We start from the raw sequence: 14,089 nt of genomic DNA on the forward strand, positions 1-14,089 counted from the left end.
AGTCAAATGTTTAAATCCTCACTTATAGGTAGGTTACTCTTAAATACGAACTAATTACTAGCTACTAATTACATCCTCGACAGTGTGATTGGATTACTGTACATATTACTCGCTCTAAAAAGTATTGCATTAATAATTATTATTAATAATTACTTTCTAAATCCCATATTAACCTTGACAAGTTGATCAATACAAGGATAGCCCTGACACTGCTCTTTTAATTCATTCAAATATATCATATAAAATTGCATAAATTATTCTTGAACTTACTGATGTATTTTAAGGGAGAAGTTTATATTAAAAACAGTAGACACTAAATTTTGATGATAAATCCACTATTGTTTTAGATTAAATTGTTTTATAGTCATGGATACAGTATTTAATGCAATAACATCAGAGGTGACTGTAATTAAATTACAGAAAAATGAATAGTCATCTCTTACTTTGTCAAGGGGAAATTCATTTTATATATTGCAGTTATTAATTACTTAGTAATGTATTAAACTCAATGCACTTGCATGTGTCACACTTGCAATGGAAGGTCTAATCAAGTGCATTGCATTGTGGGAGACAGTATTCCCCACAGTGTGCTCTGCTTGCATATTGGACATTTTGCCAAATGCAGTAGGTCATCTCCATGTGCACTTCTGTTCAAAAGTTTGAGGTCAGCAAGAGATTTGTTTGAAAGAAATTAGTTTTATTTAAGGATTCATTAAATTGATCAAAAGTGTGAGTAAAAAAGTCTGAGAGCATCTACAGAGCCAGCAGGACACATTCACTGCTCTTATCTATGCAGGCAGAGACCATGAACAGGGAACAAAAGCAGAGGAGAGTCCATAAAAAACCTCCACTGGGGTCGGTTTTGGTTCAGGAATCAGGCCAGCTGAACACTCACACTGAAAATGATGGACATTTCCAAGGAAAACAGCCCATAAAGTACCAATGTCCCGGGTTTACTGTGAAATGCTTCAAAGGAAGCGAGGGATTCGCCAGCCACAACACACACTGTTATCATTCTCAATCTGCTATTCTTTCAAAAATCTACCATGGTAACCACAGTGTTTGCCAAAAGAACACAGTTACAGTAGAACCATTACTAGATCTAAAGAAAAGTGGATCTTGCAAAACATCCATCGATGCTTCAGTGATGTGGTTGCTAAGGTGTTCTAAGGAATTACTAGGCAAGGAAAGGCAAAGCGAGGCAAGTTTATTTATATACCACATTTCATACACAGTGGTAATTCAAAGTGCTTTACATAAAATGCAGTAAAATAATAAATAAATAAAAAAATCGCAAAAAAAAAAACAGGGAACTTAAAAACTTTTAAACTGATTTAGAAATTGATTTAAAATAGCTAAAAATATAAAATGATTATACATACATAAAATACAGTGCAATCAGTTTGGGTTTAGCACAGTGTTCATTCAATAAATGCACTGCTAAACGGTGGAGACTGCAATTAGATGTGGCTGATGTTTTAGCACATCTGGGCCCATATTCACAAAACATTTTATCTTACCACTAAGACTTCTCCTAAGTATGCATTAGGGCTGCCCTCGACTGAAGCTTTTTCTGGTCGACTAGAAGTAGTTTAATTCAAGAATTAGTCGACTATTAGTCGCACTTTTATTAATAAACCATATATATCATAATAATGAGCCTTTAATTGTCTACATAACCTAAGAAGCGCTCAAGCACACGCAAAAAAAGCTTGCCACAAATTTGTTAGGGAAAAACAGCAAGTAATTTAGGACTGACACGCCCACTGTTTTTAAGATTTTCTCCTAAATCGGCAAGTTAGGAGCTACTTTTAGTCTTAAGATGTTTTGTGAATACGGGCTCTGATTTCTTCTGGAAGCTGATTCCAACTGCAGGCGGCATAATATCTAAAACACACTCGCCTTGTTTTGTGTGACTTGATCCTGATGATCTGAGTAGTCTGTTTGGTTTATATTCAGTGAGCAGGTCTGAAATGTATTTAGGTCCTATGCCAAAGAGTGGTTTATAAATGAGTAAAAGTACTTTAAAATCAATCCTAAACATTACTGGAAGCCAGTGTAAGGACCTGGGGACTGGTGTGATCTGCTCAGATTTTCTGGTTCTAGTGTCAAATGCAGCTCTGAGATCTAGTAGTACCACACTGATATTTTGCCAGAGTCAGAATAGGCGAATATCATTTATTATCTTAATGAGTGCTGTCTCTGTGCTGTGATCAGAAACCAGATTGACAATTGTCCAGGTATCCATTTGAGTTTAAGTATTTGTTCATCTGATTAAAAAAAAATGATGTGTGTGCATGTGAATGTAGTGTGTGCTTTTATCTTTATTGATACTCTTTTGGCTCCATAAAAAACTACCTTTTCTATAATCTTGCCAATAAAAGGAAGATTTTATATTGATCTATAATTGCTCAATATAGTGCTATCAAGATTGGTCTTTTTCAGGAGTGGCTTAACAACTGCAGTTTTTATGGAGTTTGGAAACGTCCCAGAAAGAAGTGAGCCGTTGAGATCTGCTCCTAAACAGTTAAACACACGTTTGAAAAATGAAGTGTGTCGAGGTAACATGTTGACTATTTTAGGTGTTGCACTATTTCTTCCAAAACTATTGCTATCAATTGCTTCAACACAGACATGGTGACTTCTTTTTGAAATTGCGGTTGAATCTGTCTGACCTCTACTTGACTTGAGGATGTGCTAATCATCTTTCTGATCTTATTGATCTTCTCAGAAAAGAAGGAAGCAAACTCATTGCATTTGCTGTCTGAGAGCATTGCTGAGGCAATCTGACTTTGGGGGGGTTGTTAGTCTCTCAACAGTAGCAAAAAGAGTAGCAGTGGCTAGTTTCACATTGAAAGACTGTCTTTATAGATGCTAAAGTGAATTTCAAGTTTCATCTTCCCCCACATCCGCTCAGCTTTTCTGAATTGTCTCTTCATACTCTGAACTGCTGTTGATTTTCTCCAAGGTGATTTTTGTCTGCCAGTTTTCTCATTGACTGTTACAGAAGTAGTATCATCAGCAACATTCTTAACTTTTTAAGAGTCCACAAATGCTTAGTGTTAAAGATATATCCTTCATAGTTAATGCATCTCTTTCTGACAGATGTGATCAGATAGTGCTACGTCCTTAATATCAATGGATGAAATCTTTAGACCTCTACTGATGATTAAATCTAGAGTGTGTCCATAATTGTGTGTGGGTTCATGCACATGCTGAAGCAGGTCAAAAGTGTTAAAAATAGTTAGAATTTCTTTTGAAGTTTTGATTTCTCCATTATCCATGAGAATATTAAAAATCAAACTCTGAGGAAATCATTGAGTTCTGTTAACTCTTTAACAAAGCCTGGAGAGCATTTTGGAGGTCCGTAAATAATGATAAACAGAATGTGTGGAGCACATTTTAGCACAAGTACTGACCAAATGACACTTGCTTGCATTGATAGACATCTTTAAACAGAGCAGCTAGACCTGCACCTCTCTTAACAGTCCTGCAGGCACGTATAAAACTAAAGTTAGGAGGGGCTGCTTCATTGAGGACTGTTGCACTGCAGCTGTCTTCTATAGCAATGTTTCGTTTAGAAACATAAAATCCAGTTTGTTTGTGGTTAATTCACTGATCAGAAATCATACATTTTATAGTGAGCTAATGTTTAAAAATACTAGCTTGATGGCATTAATAGGTGGTTGCTAACATCTTTTGGGCAGTTGCTTATTGGTTTAAAGGGTGTTCTGGATGGTTATGCATTTTAGACAGTTGCCATGTTGTTGCTAAGCTGTGCTCGCTCTTATAAAACTTGATGCTTTGATGCAACAAAAATATGGTCCTAAGACTCAATGCTCATGTGGGTTGCCAAATTTAGGACACGCAATAGGAACAAGTGCAACTGAAAATGAAAGGTGACGATGATTTATCCGCATTTTAATATTCCTTTAGTCATAGAGCTTTCTAGATGGATGCCGAGGCTTTTTAGGTTGGGTAGAACCCAATTCTGATCCAGTCTGTTTGCTGGCTTCCATGGCTGCAACTGGCAACCCACCGTGTTGAAATCCTATTGGTTAAATTGTCAGTGGGCGGAATCACATGGATCAAAGCAAAAACAGACATTCCGACATGGAACACACATTTCAAGTAGAATGATTTACTGTAGCAGTGTGTTTTCTAAATATCTGCAAATGCATTATGGTATTTTTAATGCTTTAGCACAGTCATAAAATGACATAGATCACCATTAAATTTGACTGCTTATAAAAGTAAAAGTACACCTCTCCTCAACAAGCCAACAAGCAATTCACATCAGCAGCATGAATGATTGATACTTCATTTAAAGACCTCACCCTGAGCACGAGCAACAGTAATTAATACTGGCGTTTGCCGTTAAGTGCACCAACTGTTGTACTTTGGCTAAACCTATTTTAAATTTCGAAAGGACAGGCTCTAAATTGTAGCCTGACATTTAGTGAATGCCGAGAAATATTCAGTTCAAGGGGATTTATGGAAGATTTATTCGTTTTCATTGGATGAAACTCTCTGAAAAGTCTGAATAAGCTCCCAAGGGCGCTGGCAGATTAGCGCACAATAGACAATAGACAAAGAGTGCACACTTTCTGGGTTGAAGAACTGCTCACCTTGTACTGAGTCGGCCCCGGGCGGCACATCTCCTCTCTGCTGGGGGGGAAAGCCAGCATGGTGCAATAGAGCTGAAGGCACCCTTCCGTGTGCTCTCCAGACAGGCTTTCTTAAAACCCTCATAAGCCAGGACATGCTCAAACACATTATAGGCACCGGGACCTAGCAAAGACATGCATCAGTAAGATGATTAGTTTCTACTGGGGTACTACCAACCAGTGCTGTTAGATATTGATGGTTGTTCAGAAGTTTGAGGTTGTTGTTTTTTTTAGGAGTCTCCATTACTCACCAAGGCTGTATTTATCTCATAAAAAATACAGTAAAAATGAATGAAAAATATTGTAAATATTTTTACTATTTAAGTCAATCAGTGTTGAAAACAGATGTGCTGCTTAATATATTTTTGGAAACTTTGGAAAATGATTTTTTTTTAATTCTTTGATGACTATAATTTCAAGAGAACAGGATTTATTTGAAATATAAACATTTTGTAACATTATACATGATTTCACTTTGGCATACTATTTTCAATGTACTATGATTTGTGAAGAACAAATTGTAATTATGCATACTAGACAGAATGTAATTTAGAATGCATCTCGAGTGTCTTGATTGGTCGCTTTGAAAATGGCTTGAAATCCGATTGGCTGCTGTTGCAAAGAATATGTGTAGCAGTATGAAATCTAGTGCCAACTTTGCAAACCTCATGTTTGCCCCTCTGGCAAGCACAGTCCAAATTTGACCTCTTGACTGCATTTCACAGATAAAAGACATTTTGCATTCAGAAAGCAAAACAAACTCACAAACACACAGGTACAAACCTGGCATAGCTTTCGGTCTGATTTCTGTCAGCAAGCGTACAGCTGTCAGGCCGAAAGGATTCTTCTTCACCCCTCTGCCTTTCTTCAGGATCTCTCCAGAGCACAGCGCGGGTCATCATACGCACCTACAGGGGGGTCTCATCCTTGACTGGAGAACCGTTATAAAAACACAGTACTGAGATCAGATGAAAGTGACATGAAGGCATTCACAACACATTTTACTTCTGTCATTATATTTTACTAAAAGATTATGAAGTACAGTTGTACTGATATGTTGTGCACAATAAGATGTATTAAACAAGTAAATAAGGTCTAATTAGATTTTGTATGTGACATCAGGAGAGTTTTTTCCAGACCAGTTGTTATTAGCAGATATGAATGTGTAGAAATAAAAGAGTCTGTTGTCTGAGCTTGAGACGGGAAGGGTGGACACAACCCAGGAGCGCGTGGGTTAGGCGTATCAAACTGACTCTTTATAGTATTGCCCTGGTCCCGGAACACCCTAAAAATACACATATACACACATATTTGAGAAATGCACACATGATGCAAACACAAGTTATTTGTACCCATACAGAAAAGCATCCATGCAGAAAAGCATGTTTTGTCTTGTTGCAATAGTGCCCTCTACAGGCAAGACAGAACGTCCATATGCAATCTTGCAACATAATACTCATGGCTCATATAGAATAAAGTGAGAATATGGAGGATAAAACAGCTCAATTCAGTATTCAGAGGTTCAAACTGAGCAAAAATGTGCAATTTGGTGCAGTCGCTAATTATTATATGGCCAAATAGTGAAATTAAATTCTGATAATAAGTTTGTTATGTAAATCAATGAAATCTTTATAAAAGTATAGTGTAGACAACTTACATAAAATGCTTATCACTTGACACTCTACAGTATATCTCCCAATAATATTATATAAATGCTTAGTTTTATGATCAAAGCTCAGTAGTTTCAAGACATAATGCAATGCAATACAATGAAGATTAAGAGATGAATAAATAAACATTCCTTAAAAGCCTGATTATCATATTTGATATTAACACTTAAACATAAAAAGCATGCATAATCAAATAAACTTAAGTTTCTTCAGTCTAATAAGTTACTCATCTTTACTAACAATATAAAGGTCTTTGTGAACAGAATAAAGTCCAAAATGATTTCCTCTGAAAGCTACACATATGTAACAGAGGACAAATACACCTGATATGAGGTTTATACCTTCTCCTCCTCCTGTAGAGCCACCGGCTCATGGTATCGAGAGACAACCAGCTCTGAGAGGTCTTTCTGATTCACTTTCTCATAGGGATACACACACAACAGCACACAGGGATACACAAAATCAACCATTTAATCAAACACAATACAGTGCTGCAGGGATGACTTGGGCTTCAAAATTCATAGATGTTGTGCTCATTTTATGAAGATTATCACGATGAACATAACATGTAAGAATCTTTTGCTTGACACAGAGTTTATTTTCAGCAATAATCCAAAAGCCAATAGAAAAATCCTACTGGGTTTTGTCGAGGGAAGCAGCAGTGTGATGCTAATTTCCGGGTTGACCTATAAAAAGACACCGCAGTGCTCTGTTGCCTCAAACAAAACAATCAAATTTCAACAGTTTTATGTAATTAAACTGGCAAATGCCTTGACTAGGTCTTCCTCAAACACTTATCATATCAACCCAGTAGTTTGTAAGTGTGACTTACTTCCATAATTTGAGGAAAGGTTAGTCAATCAGATTAGATTTTAATAGAGGAAGAAGTGTTTTTGAGTGCAGTGTTCATCAGACGGTCAGCGAACAGACTGCGGTTGGTCTGTGGGTGTTTCGTCTGTAAAACTGATTCTGAAGCATCTGCACACGGCAAACCAAGTCCAGATGCTTCAGAAAACATTTTGTAAGACAATGCAAATGCTGTTGTGTTGCAGCTGAGAACGTATGCATCAATCAGACTCACTCCTGTAGATCACACTGTCCTGGTCCAGGTCTGTCTCTACACTTTACCTGCTCTCTCCGTTCTGAAATCTTCCTGAAATGCACACCTTTATGCTTCTGAGAGGATGACAGCTCCTCCTGCAAAATGGCAAAAACAAATGTATTTTACAATAAATATTTTTGTCATTTCAATCCTTTCACCTTGAATGTTTGTTAAGCTCAATTCTCACTTATCAACACTTTAATCAGACATAATAATACAGGCTTATGTTTTAAAGGGAAACACATACTTTAACAGTCAAAGTCCACTAAGACCATTTACACTGTATTGAAACAAAACTGCAAAAAACACTTCATAATTCGGAAAATATGATTAGATGATCTGAAGTCTCAGTACAGTAAAAGGAAAACTTCAGAATGTCTGCTAAATTAATATTTGAAATATATAACAAATCTTGTTATTTTAATGAGGTTGACAACCACCTCAAAAAATATAATATAAACACATTATCAATATTAATAAACTTATTCATGTAATTATTTTACCAACTTAACACTATATTTTTAATCTTTATACATTAAAACATTAATTTTTTATTCTGCCAGATTTCATAAGTACATTTTTTAATTTTCTAGTATATTTCAAAATCTTATTCCACTTTGAACTATGTTAAGTTTTATAAATTACTTTTGAAATGATTTTGTAATTTTCACATTTTCATTAATTTAGAGGTTTTGTCAGATTTCACAAGTAAAAAAACAAAAACAAAAAAAATGGCTAACCATTTTTATAGTATATTTTATAACCTGATGTCTATTTAACATTTTAGAAATTATATTTGAATTATACATTATTTTAAAAAGACAAAACTGATATTGAGTATAAGCCATAATAGATGGTTATTCGTCATCATAAATCGTGAACTGTACAGGCTAAACTTTCAATGTCATAGACATTGACACAACTTTCAATGTGCATTCATAATGAAACCTTGATGAAAATGGTTAATTAACCTTGATGAAGCTTGTTGAGCACAGCTAAGTGGTCCAGGGAAATAAAATAAAGTGCTATGAAAGTGTAAAAATATGACCATTTTAATTTACCAAAAGGACTTTAAAATGGGTGGAATATGTGTGATCAACAAGCAAAACCTGAGAGGGGAGAGAGAAACAGAGATGCACCATGATGGATGGCGTTGCACTTTGATAAAGAGTTCTTCCCCCTCTAGAGGAAGTTGGCAGCTCAATGGCAAATGAAAGATGATTTGATTAAAGCTGAGTCCAGCATCTGCTGCATTATTGTAAGTGAATATTGAAATATAACATAAAGAATAATTACCTAGGGTTTTCGGTCCTGACAGTAAAATGGATGAGTGCTGTGCTTTGTGACTTTTTAAAATAATGCAGCGATCATTAGTAATGGAAATAGGCCCGGCACTAATGATCCAGAGCAGAGGGGCATTAGACGCTCTTCTGTTAATGGACACATCTGACCTCACACACACTCCGACTAACTCAAGCATGCACACTCAAACCACTCCATTAGACATGTATCTTTTTCACTGAGTGCACATCCATTTACACTATTCCTAATCTGTCTGACCGGTACGGGACTGTAAAATGCCTGTCCAGGAGACGGGATGGCCAGAGCATCAGGATTTAGCAGTAACTTCGCTGCTTTAGAGACAGCCTGTAGACATTATTAATGACATATAATCAAAATACATATATGAGACCATTAACAGAGAGAGATTCATTACAGCTGCAGGAAAAAAGTATGTGTATCCTTTGGGTTTACCTGGATATCTGCATTAATTGTAAATAAAACCTATTGTATATATTGTTCTATATATTTTGGGGGAAATGTGATTAATTGGTGTGAAAATAATGTCAAACATGTTATTAGCATGTTTATGCAATTTATACAGAACATATTGAATATATACATACATACACACACACACACACACAGTGTTTATGAAGAATCCCACCCCCCTTTAAAATAATCACACTTTGTTGCTTTGCAGCTTGAAATGAAGACTGACCGTTTTTTGTTTTATCCAGCTGTATTTTAGTCAGTGCAACTTTATAACATGCAAGTTAATGATATAACGCCAACATGTCAGAAAAAATGAAAAATAAAACAATCACTGAGTTGGAAAAAGGATAAGCCCCTTGTGTCAGTATTTTGTTGAACCACCTTTTAGTTTAATTACAGCCTTTAGTCTGTTGGGATTTGTATCAGTCTCTACTAGACTTTGCTGTATTTGCCCACTCTCTTTTGCAGAACTGCTCAAGTTCAGTTCAATATGGTGATTATTTGTGGACTGAAGTCTTCAAGTCATTCCACAGATTTTTTTTTCAGTGGGGTTGAAGTCTGGACTCTGATGAGGCCATGCAAGAACACTCACCCTTTTCTCCTTTAAAGGGGTCATATGATGCAATTTCAAGTTTTCCTTTCTCTTTGGAGTGTTACAAGCTCTTGGTGCATAAAAAAAGATCTGTAAAGTTGCAAAGACTAAAGTCTCAAACCCAAAGAGTTATTCTTTATAAATGTCAACCAGGATATTGAATTTCAATAGAAAATTCCTAATAGGAAAAAAAAGCCTAAAGCAAAAGTGAAAGTACAAAACGAGCAACTGAATAATGTTGATTCATATTTTTGTTATATTATTATTTAAAATATTTTATCATTTAAAAAAAGTCTCAATAATTTATGATTATAGTTTCTCTAAAGTGTTTTAAGGCACAACAAATAAAATTAAATAAAAAAATTTAAATTAAATGTTTTGGCTGCTAAACCGAAAAGTACGCTGTTCTTCCGCGCCGGTGTGAGGCGCTGCGCGCACTGATCGGCTGTTCACGAACCCGCCCGAGGATCCCCGAAGAACCGTAAACAAAGAGATCCAGCAGAACAGGGTCACGGAACCACAGCTGCCGCTGCTAAAAACATCAGCTGTAAGTTTAAATACACTTTAAAAATCGCATATTCGGGTTCTCTACACTTGAATGCAGTAACAGGAGTGTGGATAACTCATCGTTGAGGCACTTTTGTCTGTTTTTGTGTGTCCCGCAGTGAAAGCAGGACACGTTGTTGGTCGAGCATGCCCAGTAACACAGCTCAACTCCTGGAGTCCGACGATACTGAACCGGACCTCCCGGTACCGGTACACAACCTGAGCCGGATGAGCCTCCGCGATGATGAGAGTCCATCACAACAACATGATACTTCTCATCTGGGTGTCCTGGGTGCGGTACTGGACCTCCAGCCCTTATCCCAAACTGGATCCGAGGAGGAAAACACCACCACTAACAACAACAACAACATCAGACATGATACTGATTCAGATCAGCTCTATGCCGGGCTCTTCCAGGACGGGCCGGACGAGTCCCAGGGTTACCCGGTTCAGGGGAATATGATGGCGATGATGATGATGATGCAGGAGGGTGAGAGGTGTGCACTCAACACCAGGAGGAAGAGCGTAAACACAACAGAGTGTGTGATGGTGCCCACTTCTGAACATGTGGCAGAGATAGTTGGCCGACAGGGTGGGTTTGTTTGATCGTTAATGTTTCATGTTTGATATTCTAATATTGTGACACATCTCAGTGTTCAACAGTAAGGAGGCCAGCTGGATTAGTGATTCATATTTGTACTCACCTTTCTGATTTTCACACCTCACCTCAAGAAAAAAAAAAAAAAAAAAAAAAAAAAAATTATATATATATATATATATATATATATATATATATATATATATATACATATATACATACATACATACATACATACATACATATAAAAAATATTAAGTTACAAAAATATATTTTGTATTTTATATTTAAGCGTAAGTTTAGTTACCAAAAGGTTTTAAATTCACCAGATGTCAGACGGTAAAAAAAGTTAGATAGTATATTTTGATACCTGAATAAAGTTTGAACCAGGGTTATTATAGTAAACTCAAGCTGAAACCATAAAAAAACTTTTTTTTTTTTTCATTACTAAAACTAAAATAAATGTCAACTGAAATTAAATAACAATTTGTATTTCAGCTAGTTGCCATCATTTATCATTTTAAATTAGTTTAACTAAAATAACTAACTAACTTGATATACTAAAGTAACTAAAACTAAAATAAAAATTCATAAAAGACTAGATGTTTGTAAATAAACTAGATAATAATAATAATAATAGACATATAAATAAAACCAAAAACTACTAAAAATGCGAAAAAAACAACAACACAATTACTCAAACGAACTAAAATTTTTATAAAAAAATGCAAAATATAAATAAAAACTTTTTTTACGTTTACAAAAACAACAAGAAAAATAATAATATTAGTAATAAGCCTGATCATAATTTGTCATAATTATTTGTAAATTGTGTGGGCCAATTTCCCAATATCAGTGCATTCATTATGAAACCATTATGAAAATGGTTTTAATAATATATGCTTGCATTGACCTCATTGAACTGCATGTGTCATGTGCATGTGTGAACTACACTAAAGATTTCAGCTGCCTCACTTATCTGTAATGTCGTGATGTTTCTTCACTGAACTGCAGGAAAACAAGTTGTGTAATACTAACAACTGAACTAGCACACTGACAAGCCCTGTTACTATTTCAAGTATGTTAGTATCGACCAATCAGCATCCAGGACTGCTCTAATTACTCCTGAGAAGAGATCACTTGTCTATCACTGTGATTGATTGATAGATGTCTTCTTAAACTAGGAATGTGTTGACTCTGCTTTGTATTTCTGCTCTCCTCAGGTTGCAAGATCAAAGCTCTAAGAGCAAAGACCAACACTTACATCAAAACCCCCGTGAGAGGAGAGGAACCAGTGTTTGTAGTGACCGGCCGGAAGGAAGACGTCATTATGGCAAAGCGTGAGATTCTGTCCGCGGCTGAGCATTTTTCTCTCATCCGGGCATCCCGAAACAAAGTGGTGCCGAACACAGGTCACAACGGCGTTCCTTGTCATCCGGGACAGACCACCATCCAGGTTCGGGTGCCATATCGAATGGTAGGGCTCGTGGTGGGGCCGAAAGGAGCGACTATCAAGAGGATCCAGCAGCAAACCCACACCTACATCGTCACGCCAAGCCGCGACAAAGAACCGGTGTTTGAGGTGACCGGGATGCCTGAGAACGTAGACCGAGCTCGGGAGGAAATCGAAGCCCATATTGCGATGCGAACCGCAGGAAGCTTGGACACCAGTGTGGATGATGACGACTTCCACTACAACGGCACCGATGTTGGTTTCGAGTCGGGCGGCAACGGAGCCTGGCTCTTCTCCGGCGGCGTTTCAAACTTCCACAGCAATGCTGCAGGGAATCGCAACGACAGCTCCAGCTCGCTCGGAAGCAACTCTAGCGAGTCCCACTACAGCGGGAAAGGCAGCGCAGTGGCGGATCTCAGTCCTGGCAGCAGCGGAGGCACGTTCTGGTTTGGTGATTCCCAGTTGCCCTTGGGACCTGAAGATCCTGCGGGATACGACGGGCTAATGATGACGGCGCCGCCCAGCAATCCGCAGCCGACGCTGTGGGGCGCGAGTTTGCCCACTACGCCGAGGCTCTCTCCGTCTCTTCTGGCCCGTCTGTCTCCGTCTCTTCCGGAGGATCATCCGCTGGTTCGGTTGGTGCAGGAGAATTCCCAGAGCCTCCCTGCCTTTGGTTCCACGTTTTCTCCGTCTAGCGACAGCACGGGCTCCAGCTCTCCACCAGACGTGCGCACTTACCCAAAACACAGCCAAGTTCCTGCGTGCGTACGTTGCAGAGACAACATGGCGGCGCTTGTCCTGGGCGGGCAAAACCTTGTTTGTTTGGAGTGTTCCAACTCCGTCCTGCAAAGCGCATAGAGAGAGAGAGAGAGAGAGAGAGAGGGGAAAAAATTGGGATCACAAGAAATTTACTTCTTCCTTCTTTATTACGTTTAAATAACTGGCAAATGCAGGTTTCTGATTAATAACCACAGTTGAGTTCATCTCAGAGATTTGCGTTTAGCTGCTACGTCGTTTTTACGGCGAGCGTCGCTGGGGTTTAGCAATGCTAAATAATCTTTTGTCATTTAGTTTTCAAGGTATTGACTGTGTTTACATTTTCATGTGCCTGATTCCATGACGCTGGTGGGGTGTATGGTGATCTGTGGCCTTTAGTTTCTGTTTCACACTAGAGTCGAGCAGCAAGTGATCATAAAGCGCCGTCTTGAACTCTTTGAACATCTCCAACTTTGGCATCTCCAACAAGGGCATTGCATGACATCAATAAAGGAATTGTTCACTCAAAAATGAAAAATTACTGGGAATTTGCTCACCCTCAACCCATCTAAGATGTAGATGAGTTTGTTTCTTTGTCAGAACATTTAAATATTTGGCTAAATTTAGCATTAGACCAGTTGCTCACCAATGGAGAACGCAGTATTATGGATAGAGGACTCCTATTTGAGCCCGCAGCAACGGTTTGAAGTTAAAACGTGTTAATGATGGATTTGTTTCTTACAAACATGCAGCTTTTCACTCCACAAGATGTAAATTGATGGACTGGATTGATGTGGATTACTTGTGATGTTTTTATCAGCTGTTTGGACTCTTATTCTGACGGCACCCATTCGCTGCAGAGGATCTTCTGTTGAGCAAGTGATGGAATGCTACATTTCTCCAAATCTGACGAAGAAACAAACTCACAT

The 14,089-nt window shown here is 37.7% G+C and overlaps 1 protein-coding gene across 1 annotated transcript; it reads left to right on the plus strand.

The window, feature by feature from the left end:
• Positions 1 to 10,238: 10,238 nt before the first annotated feature.
• Positions 10,239 to 13,278, plus strand: LOC113073093 (RNA-binding E3 ubiquitin-protein ligase MEX3C-like). The gene is made up of 3 exons (XM_026245999.1): positions 10,239 to 10,354; positions 10,473 to 10,945; positions 12,175 to 13,278. The coding sequence occupies exons 2-3, from the start codon at positions 10,501 to 10,503 to the stop codon at positions 13,260 to 13,262; spliced, it is 1,533 nt and encodes a 510-aa protein (XP_026101784.1). The 5' UTR covers positions 10,239 to 10,354; positions 10,473 to 10,500; the 3' UTR covers positions 13,263 to 13,278.
• The last annotated feature ends 811 nt before the right edge of the window (positions 13,279 to 14,089 follow it).

This window comes from Carassius auratus, chromosome 5 (assembly GCF_003368295.1).
Source record: "Carassius auratus strain Wakin chromosome 5, ASM336829v1, whole genome shotgun sequence".
NCBI lineage: Eukaryota > Metazoa > Chordata > Actinopteri > Cypriniformes > Cyprinidae > Carassius > Carassius auratus.

Bases quoted from the DNA above. Each gene is read 5' to 3' on its own strand.
- LOC113073093 (XM_026245999.1), top strand. From the start codon at position 10,501: ATGCCCAGTAACACAGCTCAACTCCTGGAGTCCGACGATACTGAACCG. The intron at 10,946-12,174 runs GTGGGTTTGTTT...TGCTCTCCTCAG, and splicing joins AGAGATAGTTGGCCGACAGG to GTTGCAAGATCAAAGCTCTA.